We start from the raw sequence: 19515 nt of genomic DNA on the forward strand, positions 1-19515 counted from the left end.
AGAAGGTCTTCTGCTACTATGAAAGGAACACCCTAATCAAAGTTGGATTTCTTCTCCAAAAGGACACAAGCCCTTATCTCCAGGCAGCTTTGGAAAACAGCCCTACGTCCCTTCTCCAGCAGTCAGCATCTGCTGCTTCCAGCGTCACCAAACGCTTCCCCAGCTGCAGCCAGGGACACAGAGCTGCTACACCTCATCACAGCGCATCCAGATGTTCAAGCATCTGCTTCAAGTAAAGAACGAAATAAGGCAGGCAGAGCGAACTAGGCAAAGCAGTATTGGAACAGGCCATTTCTCTCCCAGGGCTTGGGACCGACCTCATCCCAGCTGAGACGCCGTGCCTCCACTCAGCGAGCAGGACCAGGAGCTCTGCTCAAGTCCACCCGCACCGACCTCATCCCAGCTGAGACGCCGTGCCTCCACTCAGCGAGCAGGACCAGGAGCTCTGCTCAAGTCCACCCGCACCGACCTCATCCCAGCTGAGACGACGTGCCTCCGCTCAGCGAGCAGGACCAGGAGCTCTGCTCAAGTCCACCTGCACAAGCGTGCTGCAAACATCTGGGCTGGACACATACGTTTCTTGCTGGACAGCCTGACCTATAAACAAGCGTACAGTTGGCTTTCTACCAATACAGCTGGACCTTAAGATCTTCAGCAAAGGTAAGGATTACTGTGCCAAGAATAAGTGATCAAGATTAAGAGGAGACTCTGTAGATTGACATATGGCAACAAGCTCTCTGCCTTAGTATCTACAGCAAAGGAAAAGTTAGCTTGGCTAATCCAGAAGCACCTTGACCCCGCACATTCGTAACAGTCATAAGCAAAGCCAGCTGCAAAGAACGCTCACAGACAACCATATCATCAAACACTTGTATCACCAGATGGTAACATTAATTTTGTCCCCTTGTTGTCCCCAAGTATGCTTGCACTGCACTTCTAAAGGCCACCAGATACCAACATAAACACACCAAAGTTGTCGTAATGCCTTGAATGCAACTAAGACTATTATGGAGGAATATTTAGAGAACAGGTACCACATGCAGACCACTACAAAAAACCCAACAATATCATAGAAGAAATATGGAAGGCATTTCTAGTTTCTAAGCCTATTTCAACTCAACCTGCAATAGCCAGATCTGCAACTCCAGACCCAGGGAATGGGAATTACATGTCAGGCAGATCCCAAAGAAAACGCCCTGTGCCCATCCCCTTCCACCACCTCGCAAGGACCACCACAGTCCCAGCACCAAGCCTGGCAAGCTGACGAAGCCGCCACTTCAAACACGTAGCGAGCACCTTCCATAGGTCTAGATATTCCCCAAAGTGAGCTCTGGTGCAAAGATAAAACATCTCACAGGCAAGAGAAGCAACGGGTTGCCATGCCAACCAACTCTGCACCTGTAATTAGAGCCCAGCGTACAACTACTTAATTAGCATCTATACTACTAGAACAGTTAAAGATGGACTCTGGTCCCTACAGTGTGTTGCCAGTCTACAAGATTTGGAAGTAAACGCATATTTCAGGCTTTTCAGAGAAACTCAGTCAAATTTTCTCCCAAAGCTGATGGGGCAAGTCAGACTGCTTTAAGAGAAGTGTTAAAAGACGGAGTAGTAGTACCTGGTGAAACCTGTAAGAATAAGAATAATTTCCTACTGATTTAATCAGTCACAACAGTGACTCACCAGCAAGTTAAGAGATCAGCAGTTACTCTATATGGAAGCTGAACTTAATTTCTTTTCTCCCAGTTCAAACATCCTAGCTAGCTTTCTATTCTTTGCCACAGAAAAAGCATAACTTCTGAAAGCCACGTTTCCGAAAGTTTAGTGTGAACTATAGGGTTGGAAAAGTCAGAGTGAGGATCCAGGAGTCCCAAGGTTAGAGAGACTCCTGGCTGACCTCCTGACAGGCACGAGAACTTCTGCTTGCCTCTCCAAAAGGAAGATAGTTTTCAAATTCCTGCTTCAAATCCAGGGAAGTCGCATGGTCCCAGGGACAGGAGCTGGGTTCTGCCTAGCTTTTTCCTCAACAGGATTGTGTAAGCTTCACCCAGACAGAGCTGGCAGGGTTTTCAAATCCTACGACGAGCACGAAGCAAACGAAAGACCACGCTTTTCATTTGCACACCGAGTATACAGCCATTAGTCTTGGGCCTTTTTAAATCATTACACATTCTTTTTACAAAATTACTTCAAGGATGACAGTATGTACACCAAACATCCTACCCACTCCCCCACGGCCAAAGCCAATTATTTATTCAAAGCTGGCTCCGAGTACCAAAGAGGCGTGCAAGTCTGCCAGCTACACGCGGCATGACAAACCATATTTCAGGAAAATGACTCAGTAAGTTCAAAATGTTTTACACGTTTAATTAAGCTTTACACTAACTCCAGTTGGCAAGCAGGACTATGAATCATGGAAACTAGATCACAGGAGCTAACTCCAAGCAGCACAAAAAAACTTAACTGTTTGCTCCTGGAGCTGATTACTTACTACAGCAGGAATCCAGGAGGAAACATCCCGCTCCATAGGCAAGTATACCGTGGATAGGAGGCAAGGAAAACAAAAAAGAGAAATGCCATAACTCAAAGTACAGGTGCTACACCAACCAGTGCTAACGGAGGCATTACCACCAAGCCCTCTTCTAATCCCCAGTACACTGTCAGCTGACACTGACCTACTGCTCTCCCTCTGGTGTCTTCTACAAAGCTGTCTCCAAGCAAGGATGGCACGTCAAAGCCAGAGACTACCAGGAATCACAGAATGGTCGGGGTTGGAAGGGACCTCTGTGGGTCACCCAGCCCAACCCCCTGCCCAAGCAGGGTCACCCAGAGCAGGCTGCACAGGACCACGTCCAGGCAGGGCTTGAATATCTCCAGAGAAGGAGACTCCACAGCCTCCCTGGGCAGCCTGGGTCAGAGCTCCATCACCCTCAGAGGGAAGAAGTTCTTCCTCCTGTTCAGCTGGAACTTCCTCTGCTTCAGTTTGTGCCCATTGCCCCTTGTCCTGTCACTGGGCACCACTGGAAAGAGTCTGGCCCCATCCTCCTGACCCCCACCCTGCAGATACTTACAGGCATTTATGAGGGAGTGGTAGTGTCATTAGCACAAAGTTTGGTGTCATTCTGGTGCACATCAATGCATTTACTCAGTGGTTACCACACCTCTTGTTGTTTGTGACCCTCTCTCACCTACCATTGGGCACCGCAGCATCCTGAGCTTCTCAACAAGACTATACCTTAAGATACAACACTGAGCTAAACTGATGCTAAAAGAGATCAAACTTGCACAGCACAGCCCTCGTACTAAAATTAAAAAAAAATATATTATGCAAATATGTACGTTAACCTGTTGGAATGGGCAACCCATGAACCACTGCTGGCGACAACCAGCTGAAGTAATTAAGAACACAAGGAAGAGACCCCTTAACAACCGAGGCCCATGAGACCACAGCAAAACGTACAACAGACACTGCATTTAGGAGGACCCACAGAACATCCATTCACATGCTGAGCTATAAAACCACTTCCCACCCTACCCTAGAAAATCTGAGAGCAACAACAAGTTAAAAACCATGTATATGCACCACTGGTTCGCTGCAAGGAAACAGAAGTCAAGTACAATCGCTGTCCTTTGCCCTCTCTGTTTGAAAGGTCTAGTTAGCAAAGTAATAGTAAGTTCCCCTGTGCTTGCAGCGCCAGTTGTGCATCATCTTCATCGTCTCTGTGCTGGTGTGCAGGATGGCTAGCTTTCCATCTTGACAAGAGGTCCCTGAACCTCTACCAAACAGCAGGAGATGCCAGCTGAGATACCTCCACTTGCTACCGGCCCCCACGCTCAGGTGACAAGGCTGGCGCAGCACAGGCAACGTTCGTGCCCGTCGTTAGCGTAGAGCAGTGACGCTTCTCCCATTTCTTCTCCGTTGCGCTGCCAGGAAGGGTAACAAAGGAAGGATCAACACAGCGATGGAAGGGACAGGAAGGCTACAGCATGGCACTGCAACCTTCTTCCCAGTACGGCAACAAAATGGTGACCAGCAAGGAGGCGAGTAGCTCTACATACTCCGCCCCACGGAATGATGGAGTGCATTGCCACTGGTGCTGAACAGTTGGTTTGGGTTTTTTTAAGAGGCTGTTGTCTTCCTTCAGGATCTTGGAGAACAGCAGCTCAGGAACTCAGCGTCCTCAAGCCCTGCCGCTGACACCACCGGCCTCTACATCGTCTACGTGGTGTCCAACCGCAGCTCCAGCATCTTCTCACCAGGTCCGTTGCCACCACTCAGCAGGGGTTCCTGCTGACACCACCGGCCTCTACATCGTCTACGTGGTGTCCAGCCACAGCTCCAGCATCTTCTCACCGGGTCCGTTGCCACCACTCAGCAGGGGGTGCCACTGACACCACCAGCCTCTACATCGTCTACGTGGTGTACAACTGCAGCTCCAGCATCTTCTCACCAGGTCTGTTGCCACCACTCAGCGGGGGTTGCCGCTGACACCACCGGCCTCTACATTGTCTACGTGGCGTCCAACCGCAGCTCCAGCATCTTCTCACCAGGTCTGTTGCCACCACTCAGCGGGGGTTGCCGCTGACACCACCGGCCTCTACATTGTCTACGTGGTGTCCAACCGCAGCTCCAGCATCTTCTCACCAGGTCTGTTGCCACCACTCAGCGGGGGTTGCCGCTGACACCACCGGCCTCTACATCATCTATGTGGTGTCCAACCACAGCTCCAGCATGTTCTCATCAGGTCCGTTGCCACCACTCAGCGGGGGTCACCACTGACATCACCAGCCTCTACATCGTCTACGTGGTGTCCAACCACAGCTCCAGCATCTTCTCACCAGGTCCGTTGCCACCACTCAGCAGGGGTTCCTGCTGACACCACCGGTCTCTACATGGTCTACGTGGTGTCCAGCCACAGCTCCAGCATCTTCTCACCGGGTCCGTTGCCACCACTCAGCGGGGGTTGCCGCTGACACCACCAGCCTCTACATTGTCTACATGGTGTTCAACCGCAGCTCCAGCATCTTCTCACCGGCTCTGTTTCCACCACTCAGCGGGGGTTGCAGCGCTATCTCACAGAGCCGTGCTGAAGATGGAACTGCAACCCCCTTCCCCTGGCACCACAGCACAGACAGCAGCTTCGTTTACTCCAGACACCAGCAATTTTTTAGCCACCGGAAGACAGCCTCCATAGCAAAGGCTTTTCTCCTCTCTCAAACTTGACCTTCACACAGAGAGTCAGATCTACCACTGCTGTCACCTCAACCGGTGCGAAGCTGCCCCACTGAGGGCACACGTCCTGCAGACCAACAAGAAGATTAGAGGTCCCCATTACAGCAGTGGATTAGGACTTTCACAGGTGTGCCTGGCGTTGCTTCCTTCATCAACTTGAAGCCTTTATGAAACATCTTGGCAGATGGAGTTGCTGTCCTCCCCTAGTCAAAGAGCACTAGTATTGAACGTGTGACATGGAAGAGAGAGACCTGCAGCAGAGGCTACACCAGCTTTCAAGACCTGTCCCACTAAATTCAAGCTCCAGGCAGCCACCCCTGCTCCGCAGAAGAGATTTGTCCTTCAACCCTTCTCACACCACAAATCTGAACGACGCCAAACTCCCCAGCACAGCTACCAGCACTGAGCTACCAGATAGCAACCACTTTTCAGGCAACCCTAAGCCAAGCCTGACTCAAACCAGTAAAAAGAGAAAGGCTGTGACCTTGTCACACCTTTTCACTCACCTTTACACCCAGAATAAGATCTTGCGACATCAAGCCTGGATATCAAGTCATATTTATTTGGCACTGTGCTTTACTGCTTAAGTACTTCTTAGCTCTTGGATTCAGCTGTTTAGAGGATTTGATCACTAATCTTCGTTGTTTACAGAAGCAAAGTACCTACACATTGCAAATTGACAAATGCTATTCAGACCTCTAATCTGTGCTAATCTCCCTTTCACTCAGAAACACCTCATTACCTGCAGAGAGCTTCTCCAACAGCGTTTCCAGCAGAAGAAATCTCACCCTGTGAAACTAGAGGCATGCCGGGGAGTTTCAGGGCCATCTTCCCCTCCCTCCCCAAGCGTGATAACACCATATGCCAGGCTGGGAAAACTGATATCAGGAAATTCAAGAGGATAAAGCAGACACCGAAGTAACCCCAGACACGCACAGCGGTCTCCTGCCCCGACAGATCTCCTAACTCCATTCTCTGGGTCAGGTGTGCTCCGCGTATTCACTGCAAGTCTACAGCAACCCTACCAAATCCAAAGCAAGTGGGTACTCCTTCAGTCTTCCCCTAAAAGTTAACAGCATTCAGATTTGACATGATCACGTCTTACGAGGAGTGGCTGAGGGAGCTGGGGCTGTTCAGTCTGGAGAAGAGGAGGCTGAGGGGAGACCTTCTCACTCTCTACAACTACCTGACAGGAGGGTGTGGTGAGGTAGGGGCTGGTCTCTTCTCCCAGGTAACCAGTGATAGGACGAGAGGCAATGGCCTCAAGTTGCATCAGGGGAGGTTCAGACTGGATACCAGGAAACATGTCTTCACTGAAGGAGTGGTCAGGCCTTGGACCAGGCTGTCCAGGGCAGTGGTGGAGTCCCCATCCCTGGAGGGGTTCAAAAACCATGCAGATGTGACACTTCAGGACACGGTTTAGCAGGCGTGGTGGTGTTGGGTTGACAGCTGGGCTTGATGATCTTAGAGGTTTTTTCCAACCTTGCTGATTCAATTTGGTTGCTAACAGTGCAAGAGATCATTCAGGCATCCATGGAGAACCTAGACAGCTGACCAAGCACACAAGCACACCTCTGTGTGAATCAAACTACCCAGCACCCAGCCCTGCTGGGATGGAGCTCTGACCTTGCTTGGTACCCCAGGGCTGCTTCTGGATGGCACAGGCTGCTGACAAGCAGGCCAGACCAGAGGAGGCCACCGTAGGAAGACGTCCCCCTGGACAAACCCCATCATCCCCACCTCCGCGGTGCTGCTGCAGGACGGGCTTTGGGCAGACCCCACCTCAGAAGCCCCTCATGCCAGGGGCAGTCCCGAACAGCGTGGTTCGGAGCCTGGGGAGTGCTCAGCATCACCTCGCTCTAGCTTCGATTTCAGGGACAGAAGTTAGCCCTCCTCCTCCTCCCGTCATTCTCCCCCTTCTAAGGAGCCTCCCAGAATGACTTGAAAGGAGATGCAGAGGCCAAGCATATCAAAGACGTGCTTTTTTGCCAAAACCATAAAGAAATATGTATATATGGTTATATAAACACCTCCCCTTAGCCTCCCTTCCCCGTCCAGCTGGGCAGAGCGCTCGGAGCAGCTTTGGGACCACGGCTGCAGCCCTCGGGCACGCTCTGGGACGCAGGCACCCGCAGGCACGCTTCTCCGGTGCGAGCCAGAAACAGCCATCAGGCAACAGGCGCTCAGAGGAGGCTCACCCAGGTAACCAAGACACTGCTTTTGCAGCTTAATTCCCTCGTATCAGCCCCTTTTAGGGGTGACTCACAACCCATAGTCTCCTTAAAAAAAATAGATTAATAAAGCAAATTGTGTTAAAAGCTGCTGTAACATATATATGGTAAAAGAAGTCTCTCTCAAGACCGTTTATCATGCTAAAAGACTTTTTGTATGAAAGTGCAGGAGATGATGTGAATTAAGCATGCACGTTCACTAGCACACACCAGGATGTAACCCACTCCAACGGCAGAGTCTCACCTACAAGAGTGTCCACTGTTTCAGCAGTACTACATTGCTCACTGTTCCGTTTGGAATATTTTCTTTCATCAGAGATACCAGTAAGTACATTAGGATTACCTTCTCACACTTGAAAATCAACAATTGGACTAAAAAAGTAAAAAAGTTTTAGATTAGCAAATGTTGGCGAACCCCTTAGCTCCCGATTACTACAGGTGAGTAATCCCCATGCATCAGTACAGGATTGGGGTGGACCTGCTGGAGAGCAGCTCTGTGGAGAGGGATCTGGGTGTCCTGGTGGGTGACAGGTTGACCATGAGCCAGCAGTTGCCCTGGCTGCCAAGAAGGCCAATGGGATCCTGGGGTGCATTAGGAGGAGCGTGGCCAGCAGGTCAAGGGAGGTTCTCCTTCCCCTCTACACTGCCCTGGTGAGGCCCCATCTGCAGTGCTGTGTCCAGTTCTGGGCTCCCCAGTTCAAGAAAGATGAGGAGCTACTGGAGAGAGTCCAGCGGAGGGCTACAAGGATGGTGAGGGGACTGGAGCATCTCTCCTATGAGGAAAGGCTGAGGGAGCTGGGCTTGTTCAGCCTGGAGAAGAGAAGGCTGAGAGGGGACCTTAGAAATGCCTCTAAATATCTGCAGGGTGGGTGTCAGGAGGACGGGGCCAGACTCTTTCCAGTGGTGCCCAGCGACAGGACAAGGGGCAATGGGCACAGACTGAAGCAGAGGAAGTTCCAGCTGAACAGGAGGAAGAACTTCTTCCCTCTGAGGGTGACGGAGCCCTGGCCCAGGCTGCCCAGGGAGGCTGTGGAGTCTCCTTCTCTGGAGATATTCCAGCCCCGCCTGGCCGCGGTGCTGTGCAGCCTGCTCTGGGTGACCCTGCTTGGGCAGGGGGTTGGGCTGGGTGACCCACAGAGGTCCCTGCCAACCCCTGCCATTCTGTGATTCTGTAACTGGTTGCTACAGCGTACAAAAGGATCAGCCTGTTTATTCCAGTGTCTAATACGAATAAACACGCTTAAATTAAACACCGCACTTGAAAACTCGGGGCACCACGAATAACACAAGACATCAATGAAAGGGACAGCCTGTGCTTCAATCCTCCATCGCATGTGTGATCACCAATTCGTACCCACCATGCTTCCCCTCCCCTTTTCCTTTTGGAGTTTGGTAACAGAAAGGAGAATCCTAGACAGGAGTAAAAGAACCTAGTAATTACTAATTACTGGCTTGACATAAACATCGCAATTAAAGAGGGGAGAAAACAGCTACAAAATAAAGACAAAAATAGCTATCAGGGAATCCAAGCCCATTTTGGATGAGACTGGTCTAAACGGGGTCAGAATTTCTCATTTACTAAGCTCCTCGCATCCAGAATAGCAGCGTTCAGAAGATGTAAGGTTTTAACTTCATATAGTTACAAACAGATCTTTTGATCATGACACCCACGCTTCTAGCAACTCCAATATGCAAGAAATTCTATGTAGATGCTGACCCAATGTTTCGAACAGCTGGGAGCTTACAGCTAGCTTGACATAGACAATACCCCACAAATACCCACCTGCAACCATCAGATCTTCATACTCAGCCCCACGCTCCTCTGGTGGCGATGCAACCCTCTGTCTTCCATGGAGGTGTTCAGACAACACGAGCGTCCTGGACACCTCTCCCAAATAACTGGCCAAGTGAGACCAAACACCTGCTAGTTTCCAAGCAGCCAGGTGCTCAGGAAGAGGGAACTGGCCTTCCTCCTTAACCTCCAAAACATACTGAGAGCAGCAACAGCAAACACACCACGCATCTTGCGCATCATTCTAAACTTCAACAGAATTCTCATGAAACCCTGAGGGTAACCAACACGCACACACACCGACCAGAGGTCCTACCAACTTGCAGGAGTTCTGGGTTTGACTCATGTTCAAACGCAGCCAGACTAATTTATTGCCCAAAGCTCCCTTTCTAATCAACAGGGAAAGCTGGTCAGGTGTCGGATAAAATCAGCTGCACCCTGAAGCATGTAACAACTGAGACACAAAAGCTTAATTCTCGACATCTCCAACGACAACATGAAAATTCTTCTGTGTCTAACCATGTCCATTGGAGAATTTGGTTTGCCTTTTTTTTTTTTTTCCCCAGTCACAGATGGTAGAGCTACCTTCTGATTTTTTCCCCCAGCAAACCTTTGGAGGAAAACAGAGAAAGGCTTTATCTTCCAGAACAGCAGCATTGCTCATCTTGCTCCTTTGCCACATCACTTTTTCTTTGGAGGAAGGTATTTATAAACCTTGGAAGTAGCAGGAAAGGACAGAAGAGGATTCAAAGGAAGAAGCCTTATTTCAATACAAAGCACTACGTTCTTAGGAGACAACAAACCATAGAGTGAGCAAAAAAACAAGAATAAGCTAGGAAAAAGGGAACACAATTGCTCATTGTAACAAAGAAAAATGGTTTTCTTCACCCTACAGTTGTAACCATCAATGTTATTGTAATTTGTGTCTACTTCAAAAAAATACAGCTGTCTAGGAGGGACCACGCTCATCGCAGAAACAATTTATCCTTGACTATAGGGTCTGCCCAGTGACTCATCTCTCCCCACGACACCGCTAGCTCATAGCCAGCACCATCTCCCGGGAACCAACCGCCATCACCAAACAAGTTGGTTTTCATGAGCAGAATAGTTTTCAACAGCTGAACTTTCATTCCTCTTCAGCAATGACCCTTGTTCAAAAATCGAGCAGCCTGATTCTATAAAGTGTTTTACATCTCGCGTGTTCCTTGCCAGAACTTCTTCTCCCCATTACAGAATCACAGAATGTTCAGCGTTGGAAGGGACCTCTGTGGGTCACCCAGTCCAACCCCCTGCCCAAGCAGGGTCACCCAGAGCAGGCTGCACAGCACCGCGGCCAGGCAGGGCTTGAATATCTCCAGAGAAGGAGAATCCACAGCCTCCCTGGGCAGCCTGGGCCAGGGCTCCGTCACCCTCAGAGGGAAGGAGTTCTTCCTCCTGTTCAGCTGGAGCTTCCTCTGCTTCAGTTTGTGCCCATTGCCCCTTGTCCTGTCGCTGGGCACCACTGGAAAGAGTCTGGCCCCGTCCTCCTGACCCCCACCCTGCAGATATTTAGAGGCATTTCTAAGGTCCCCTCTCAGCCTTCTCTTCTCCAGGCTGAACAAGCCCAGCTCCCTCAGCCTCTCCTCGTAGGAGAGATGTTCCAGTCCCCTCACCATTCAGGGTGGCATTTGCTCAGTAGCGACAGCTCCAGTCCAGTCTGCAAAGTTCCTTTTAAAGTCTTCTGCACGCACATATTTCTACGCATCTGAGTGCCTGCCTGACCAAGGAAGTCGGAGTTGGCTGCTTTGGTGTCCACTTTGGATAAAACTGGGTTGGTGAGCTCTGTGTTCAATGGCTAGACACTGCAAATGTGAAATCCAACGCACACTACTCAAGAAACCCAACCAGTAAAATCCAACGCACACAACCCAAGAAACCCAACCAGTAAAACCCAATGCACACAACCCAAGAAACCCAACCAGTAAAATCCAATGCACGCAACCCAAGAAACCCAACCAGCAAACCACCCCCCGACTCTCACGCACCGTCCCCGAACCCTGGGGGCCACCCTGTCCCATGGCATCAGGACTACCTGGAGTAGCAGGAACGGAGGAGAGCTCACCGCCACAGCAAAGTCCTGACCCCATGAAGGCTGCAGAAGGTCACGGCCAACGCATCCAAGAGACACACCGCAGCCAGAGCGAGCACCAGCAGTAATCTCGGGTAAGGAAAGCTCCGCTGCCAATTCCCATCGCCAGCTACCTTCTCCACCAGCTAAAAACCCAGCCCCTCTTCATCGAGGGTCCCAAAAGATACTGAACCCGAGTTCATTTTTGGTTCTTAAAGACCAAGGTTTCTGAGAAGCAGGATCTGTCGCCCTTCGGCCACGGAGAGAGCAGTTTCAGTGCTGGTTGCCACGCACCGTAGATCATCAGCACCTCAGCAAGGGCTGCAGAAAGCCAGAGGGGTGGAAAAACCCCAAATGAGGTTCGCAGACTTTTTCTGAAGTTGTTTTTAGATGCTGTTATCCTGCCTCCAACACATCTCAGCCACAACAGCACACTGTCTCAACGCAGTAATTCAAAAATGTAGCACAGACTGTGCAACGAAAATAGCTAGAAACCAAAATTTAACACTAACGCCAACATTTTAAGTCTAATGGTAACCCATTGAAGTGTCACAGTTCTTTCAGTTTGTGCAATAACTTTTGCTATGCACTACTTTGCCCAAAATATTTGGTTTTCTATGTCTTTCTATTTACTGTATGAATTGTACCGGGGGGAGAAGGACAAAGATCGAAGTGAAAAAAAAAAAAAATCTTTTTCTTTTTCTTTTTTTTTTTTTTTTATACTGGTATCTCCCCTACGTCTGACCCAATTAAGCTGATGAGGACAGTGACCACTAGAAGGCAATTTATAAAGCATCAGCAGGAGCAGAACTCCCTTTCAGCGAGGGCAGCGCGGCTGCTGGCCTGTCCGCTTTCCCTCCAGCGCTGGGCTGCTGAGCACGGGCTGTGGGGTGCAACAGGAGGGGGGGACACGCCGAGCATCCCACGGCCCCAGCTGCCCCCCTCCCATTTCATCCACACAGGGTCAGTGGCGGAATAACCCTTCACCTCCCTAGGACACACTGTTATAGACAGTATTTTGCACGAAGTTAAAATCCCCAAATAGCAAAATAATCAATTTCTAAAAGCAATTTACTATGTTATTACCTACCAAGTGCTCGAAAAGAGCCAAGTACTTGAGATTAAGAAAATTTTAAAAAATTTACTTTAGGTAAAACAGCTTACACTACCTACGTAACGTTCTCAAAGAACCATGGGAGGAGGAAATGATAGCTATAACTATATAACCCATAACTTATATATATATAACCTATAACTACCGATAGGACAGGAGAAGATGGCCTCAAGTTGCATCAGGGGAGGTTCAGATTGGATATCAGGAAAAGTGTCTTTACTGAAAGAGTGGTCAGGCATTGGACCAGGCTGCCCAGGGCAGCGCTGGAGTCCCCATCCCTGGAGGGGTTCAAAAACCGTGTAGACGTGGCACTTCAGGACATGGTTTAGCAGGCATGGTGGGGTTGGGTGGGCAGTTGGACTCCATCTTAGAGGTATTTTCCAACCTTAATGATTCTATCAAATACCCACAATTTGTTTCTTAAATACATCAGTGTAATTTTGTCAGGATCTATGCAAGGTCACCATTTCCCAGTAATCAGATAAGGGCCTGGATTTGAATTCACTCAGTATCTACTTTTATGGAAAGAATGAAGCCGTCTCAGCGTGACCCATACACATCTCCGTTCCATAGAGGCATGGGACACAACATCTGGACTCACAGTTACTCATCGAGCAAAGCACCATCACAGTAAGTAAGAAAACAACTTTTCATCACTTTGAACTTCTCTTGTTTAAAAACACAGTTCCTTCATGCTGAGGGTTTGGGGGTTTTTATAGAGGAAGAAAAAAGCAGCACATTAAGTAAACTTGTTGTTGTCTTGTTATCATCTAGCAGCCATCACCTAAGGCTTCCCCCCTCAAGAGCTTCCCCATCGCATTATATTATTGTACATCCCTGCACTGTGCCGTACCACTCCTTGGATGCTCAGCTTCCTATTTTTTTTTCCCTGAAAGGACAGGCTGTTTCTACCACCCAAGCTTTTTTAACAAGGTACAGACTTTGTGTGTGTATAAAACCGTACACACCAACACAAATAACCAAGGAGCTGCAGTCGTTCTCCTTCACACCCTCCTGCCCCAGGAAAAGCTCCTGTTCTGTGATCATTCCCGACACACAACTCCTGAAGCAGCAGAGAAATTCAGAGGAGTTCTGCTTTGTAGACCCTCAATACGCACGCTAACCTGGGACCTGCAAGCTTCACCACCACGACAGAGATTTTATTTTGCTTTGCTACCGAGCCATTATGATCATTATTCAAAACCATCCCCAATATACATTTAGTTTTAAAATGGATTGAACAGTCCATACTAGGCCCATTTAGACCTTTGATAAATTGAAACAAGAGATACAGGGAAAGTTCACCAGATGCTACTGAAAAAAAAACCAAACAATCACCTCCTCTCCAATTTTGCAACAAAATCAACTCTTCGAATAGCAAACCAGAATGTACTGACCTGCCTGAAGGACGCTGCTTTTTTTTTGTCAGAGAAATGAGGTGATACACCAGTGACTCTAGCAGTTGTGTATACCGGGGCATTGGAGATGGTCCCAGCGACAAGCCCAAACAGCCTGGGAGCGTTCTCCATCGTCTCCGCAGCTGAACGCTGCTCCGGCACCTTGGTAAGGGCGGCTGCTACCAGCAGCTTGCGAATCCGCTCCCACAGACGTGCCTCAACGCTGGGTAGGTGCCTGCTACAGCCAGCCTGAGCGGGCAGAAGCAGAGGCTTTCTTCAGACAACTGGAAGAAGCCTTGTGTGTGATCCACCAAGGATCCATGCTGGTATCTCCCAAAAGCCCACGAGCAACCCAGGGGACTTCGGCACGTCCTCACGGAGCCAACGAGGGAGATCGTAAGGTCCAGCAGAACAAACAAGGAAGCACCAGTCAGGGATGTGAAGCTCAAGGGCAGTCTTGGCTGCAGCTACCATGAGGAGGAGGAGGGTGAAGGTACTCCTGTTTCACTGTCAGTGGTTTGTTAGCGATCGCCGCGTTTATAACGCACGAGTGTGGAGGGTTTCTCCACCAGGCATAAGCACATCCCCCCAGCTCGGCGTGCGGATGCCGCCTTGCCCAGGCAGGAGCAGACACTCAAAAAGCCAAAGGCAACTACAGATACCACACCACAAATCGTAGAACCAACAGCAGCAAACACACCCAGAAGGGAGAGACCACGGGACTGAGGTTGTGGTCCGAGCAGTCATTACGTGCAATTTTTTTTCCTGCCAAATTTAAAACTTCAGAATTGTAAGATGCATCCCCCATGAAAATTAACTGGGTTTAAATTCATTTAGGAAGTGCAGGCTATCTTTGCAAAAAAAAAAAAAAAAAAAATTGCCTTAAAACCCAAACACATAAACCAGAGATTTAATCTTCATCAATATCCTCAAAGATAATGTGATGAGCCCAGTTACCGGCACTTAATTTGAGCCCCAAGCTTTTTGAAGAGTAATTTAGTGCTGTCTAAGAAATGGAAAAATAGCAAATAACATTACATTTGGAAGTTGGGTCCACTGCACAGAGCTCAAAAGCCTTCTTCCTCATTTCTATCATTAGGGAGGTTAAAACTCCCTCTAACCTAGCAGAAAGTAACAGAAACTCAACCTTGCGCTGAAAACGAAGCCTCATGGAGGCGAGTCTGAAATTTCAAGGAGTCAGAGACACCGGGGAGCTCAGCGTGCTCAGAGGCAGCGACTCAGACAAGCGCCTGCAGCCTCCCTTCACGGCCAAAGGGATTCGATCCCCCTCTCCCCCTCGCCTTCCCAGACCAGGAGATGCCCGGTGATCTTCCAAGCACGCCGGGATTGTCTCCACAAAGCAGCAGAACCTTGGGCTGCCGGTTCTACGGGCAAGCTCTGCCCTCAGTGAGTTGTTCTCACCTGCTTTGTGTCTTCCTATCACCATCTATCTGGTCTGCCTCACATTTACACCTTACAAGGCAAGACTTGTGTTTTTCTGTAGGTTTTGGGGGGTTTATTTTTTTACCTTTTTTTTTTTTTTTTTTTTTTAAATTAGCACAATAGTACAATACTACAGTAATACAAAGGGTAGATGAACTTGCAGGAAACAGCTCAGTCCCGCTCCAGATGAAGAGCCAGCCCAGAGGGCAGGGAGGAACAAATTCACAACTTAATTGTATTTGTGGCCGATTCATCAGCGCCATTCACAGGACACATCGCCGTGCTGACAGCTGCTCCTTTGGAGGTCATTCCAAAAACCTCCTCTGTGGGAAATCCATACGCCTCAAAAAGCTCAGCGCTCTTTCTTGTCAATCCAGCACAAGGAGAATAAGGGTAAAATAAAACTCCCTAGCCTCCCCTGAACAAGTCTATTCTCCTTTCATCACTCGACCTCGTAATGAGAGACCAAACACTGGGTTGGTTTTGCATCTTCAGGGGTGGAGAAGAAGCACCAGAGACATTTTGTTTCCATGAAGGCAGATGACCATGTCATAATAACCTCCTAGCATTTGTGTGATCCACAAACAAAGATTTACCTCTTTTACAGGGTCTTCATCCAGGGCAGCATCTTCCACCGCAGGCTGGCAGAGAGAAGAAGAAAGAGGAAAAAAGCGTTGTAAATATGCATCACTGAGAAAGACACAATTCTGAGCCAAGCTCTGGTGCAAAATACTGTCAGTTTACTTCAAATCACTCTAAATTTACATGACTGTAGCAGGCGTGTTCAATTCTTCACGCTTAGCACGGGGCAATCAGCCTTCGAACCCACGAGGACCTGCTTCCTCCCAGATATATCAAATGCCAAGAGATACAGGAGCAAGCAGGAGCACAGTGGCACTATTAAAATTGCTGATGAACAGTCAAAGCCAGGTTTGCCACAGAAATTGCCCAAGCATGAAGAACTAAAGGAGATAACCAGTGAATAAACTAGAGAACTGGAACAAGGTTTCCTCCTGAGAAGAGAGAGTATACGTATATATACAGCCGGAGTTTCTAAACACTCGATTTCCGTTTAAATATTGCCTTTTAATGGGTGCTCAGCTGAAATCTATTAGCAGTGAATGCTTTGGAAAATGGGTCGGAAGATCAGCGAGCTTGATGCCGCAGCCCTCCCTCGGGACAGCATTCCCAGGCTGGGAGGCACCACCCCATCCACCCAGCCCCAGAGGGATCCAGAACTTCGCCCACCCACAAAAAAAGAGCTGGACCCAGCACATCTCCCAGTTTTCTCGCTTACTCGTCAGACAATTAACGACCTCCTGAGGCAGCAGGTGAAGGAAGCAGGATTTTGCTCCAGTCTTCCTTCATACCAAGCAGGACATGTCCTCAAGGCACCCTTCCTTATCAAGCCAGCGACTGACGATAAATTCTGCCTTTGACATCTGCAAGTCACGCACCCGAGCCCCACGCAGGCACTGGGGAATGCCTCGATTTTCAAAGGGCTCTGGGCACTAAGGAAGGGCAGAAGAAAGAGCTCCGTACGTGTAAAAGAACGAAACCGTCTCCCTCCTCGCCTACCAACTGCAAAAAGCCTCCGTGAAAAAGAACAACCCGCAGACGCCGGCGAAAACATTTTATCCCACGCAGCTCCAGGGTGCGTGGCAGCACCGTCAGAGACCCGACGTCAGCACCGCTCGCCAAGACGACGGGTCCCCAGGGACCAGCGCCCGCCGGAGCCGAGCTGAATTTCTGCGTGCCTCAGATTTGAGAAAACGGTACTTTAGGAATTGCACCCACAGAGTGATTTTGAAGGGTTACAAGCGACAGCATGTCTTTAACGAGATGGCAATAAGAAAATCAACAGCGTTCTCGCTGTGCTCAGCCAAACCGCACAAGTTTGACTAATTCCTTAACCCTCTGTGAGCTTCTCGTAAGGGAAACCTCAGCGAGAGCACAGCGTAGCCCACAGCTACGGCGCTCCTTAACGCAGGAAAAAACCCCACAAAACATCGGATAAACTGCCACTTTTAGGGGTCAACCACACCCGGTAAGGAGACCCACAAGGTTTCTTCTGAAGGGGGGAGGCAGAAAAAGCCCCATTTCTCCAGCGTTCAGCAGGAAGCTGCTCACCGTAAGTACAGCTCCACAAGTCCCCTCACCGGGAAAGCGACTTCGCAAGGTGTCAGCGGACGACTTCGAACTCGGGGGCAACGCGCCGTTGCCCAGACCTGACCTGTTTGCCAGCACCCGGGGTCCTCGCACCCCGAAGCGGAGCAAGCGGCAGCACCCGGCGGGGAGTTCCGCGACGCAAACCTCCGCCAGCCCCCCCAGACTCAGCCGAGGGACCCCAGGACGAGGGACGCTGGTACGATACGTTACAAACATAGAAATTAACGCTCTGTATGGCAGCTTTCCCCACAGCTCAGCAACTCCCCTTTGGGACAAGCGGTTCACCCGGCTGGCGAAGTCACCCTCCGCCCCGTCCCTCTCCCCAAAACCCAGTTCCAATGCTCCGCTTGAAGGACTGGGGCAGGGTGTCCCAACACGAACACCCCACGAGTTTTTCTCATCTATTTCCATCGCCCGTCGCGAATCGCTACCCCGAGCTGGCAACAGTTGACCAGAAATAGTGAAGTTTTTGAGATGATGCTGTGAAAAGCCAGAATTGAAGACCCAATGCCCCAGAACCAACTGGGAACCCGTTCTGCCCATCACCGCACCAAGCGGTGACCCCTTTCTCGGCACAAGATGATGTTTAATTAACGAAAGCTCTCCGGGAGCAGCCGTGAGCGGACCCCAAAGCCGCAGCCCGATGGTTATGGCCGTGCCGGGCTCCCAGGACCACCCCGAAAGCGGGACCTCGCGCTTCGAGGTAGGGGCCGAGGGTCTGCCACGGGTTCTGCGCCGATGCCGACGCGAACCCAAGGGATGCTCAGAAACCAAAGCAGCAGCGATGACCGCGGACCCCAGCGAGCCCCAAATCCGCGCTCACGTAGATCGCGATCGGGCGTGAGCCTCTGAAAATCCGCACGCTTATTTTGGGCTGTTCACGGTGAAATTTTGGACCGTTTGGTAAATTGATATTATCCTCCCCTCGCAGCCGGCCCGGACCCCCGGTGCGGGAGCGGGTCGGGGGGCTCCGCAGCCCCGGATACCCCCGGACCCCCCCCCCCGGGCTCACCTCCGTCTCCATGGGCTCCACCTCGATGCCCTTCCATAGCTCCAGGAGGTGGGCGATCGGCATTGCCGCAGCCCGGGACCGCCACCCAGCCGGAGCGAAGCGGGGACGCGGGAGGTTGGGTGACGAGGGGGGGGGGGGGGGTGGGCGCCGGGACCCCTCCCCTCGGCCCGCCCGCCAAGATGGCTCCGGGGGAGGAGGGGGGGGGGGTGGATGGATGTCCGCAGGCGCGGAGGCAGGGCAAGGCGACAGCCCCCTCCCCCTCCCTCGGGGTGGGGGGGGGGGGGGTAGGGTGGCCCGGGAAGGGGGGGGTGGCCCGAAGGTGGATGGGCAGGATGCGGCGGCGGGCGCTGCCATGGCAACGGGAGCGCTGCCCCCCCCCCCATTCCCCGCGGGGCTGGAGACGGGGGCACGGCGGGGGGTGGAGGGGGGAAGCATTGAAATGAATTAAAATTAATTAAACTGGGGGGTTTCACACACACCCCCGTCCCCCACACACCCCCCCAGTTCCCAGCGCTGGTATCTCGGGGGGGGGGGGGGGGGGGCACAGCGAGCGGAAGGGTGTCTGAAGTTACCGCAGCCTTAGAAACAATTATCTTACTCATCAGTCGCTTCGTTATTTTATTTCCTTACTACGAAGCCTGTAGTAAAGCCTCTCTATCCAGATGCCATTTGCTCTCACTGCCTACTCCAACCTTACGCTGACGGGGGGGGACATCTCGCAGCAGCCCCCCCCGCAGCAGAGACCCCGATCCACGCAGATGCAGAGCCGGGCTGTCCTCAGACGGACCCCAACACACCCCCACGGCAGCTTTACTACCCCGTTACGCGAGGTGTTGGTGCTACACAAGTCGCTGCTCCTCAGAGACCCACCTGGGAGCACACAGGAGATGCGCAGAGCGCGTTTTGTCTCCGCGCCGCGCTCGGGAAGCCTCAGCTGATTTCCACAGCAGCAGTGCCACACAAGCTCCCAGCAAGTTCCAGCTAAGAAACTCTTCTGCCAGTCTGCAGAAGACCATT

The 19515-nt window shown here is 50.8% G+C and overlaps 1 protein-coding gene across 1 annotated transcript in view; it reads right to left on the reverse strand.

Annotated features, from left to right (window-relative positions):
* The window catches only part of RPS6KA2 (ribosomal protein S6 kinase A2), a 293472-nt gene extending 274878 nt beyond the window's left edge, over positions 1-18594 (reverse strand). The window contains exons 1-2 of the mRNA XM_075411804.1: positions 18499-18594; positions 15914-15958 (exon numbers count right to left, since the gene is read on the reverse strand). Coding sequence (XP_075267919.1) covers positions 15914-15958; positions 18499-18561 — 108 coding nt within the window. The 5' untranslated portion in view covers positions 18562-18594. The remainder of the gene's footprint in view (positions 1-15913; positions 15959-18498) is intronic.
* Between the last annotated feature and the right edge of the window lie 921 nt (positions 18595-19515).

Source organism: Opisthocomus hoazin, chromosome 2, assembly GCF_030867145.1.
Source record: "Opisthocomus hoazin isolate bOpiHoa1 chromosome 2, bOpiHoa1.hap1, whole genome shotgun sequence".
Classification (NCBI taxonomy): domain Eukaryota; kingdom Metazoa; phylum Chordata; class Aves; order Opisthocomiformes; family Opisthocomidae; genus Opisthocomus; species Opisthocomus hoazin.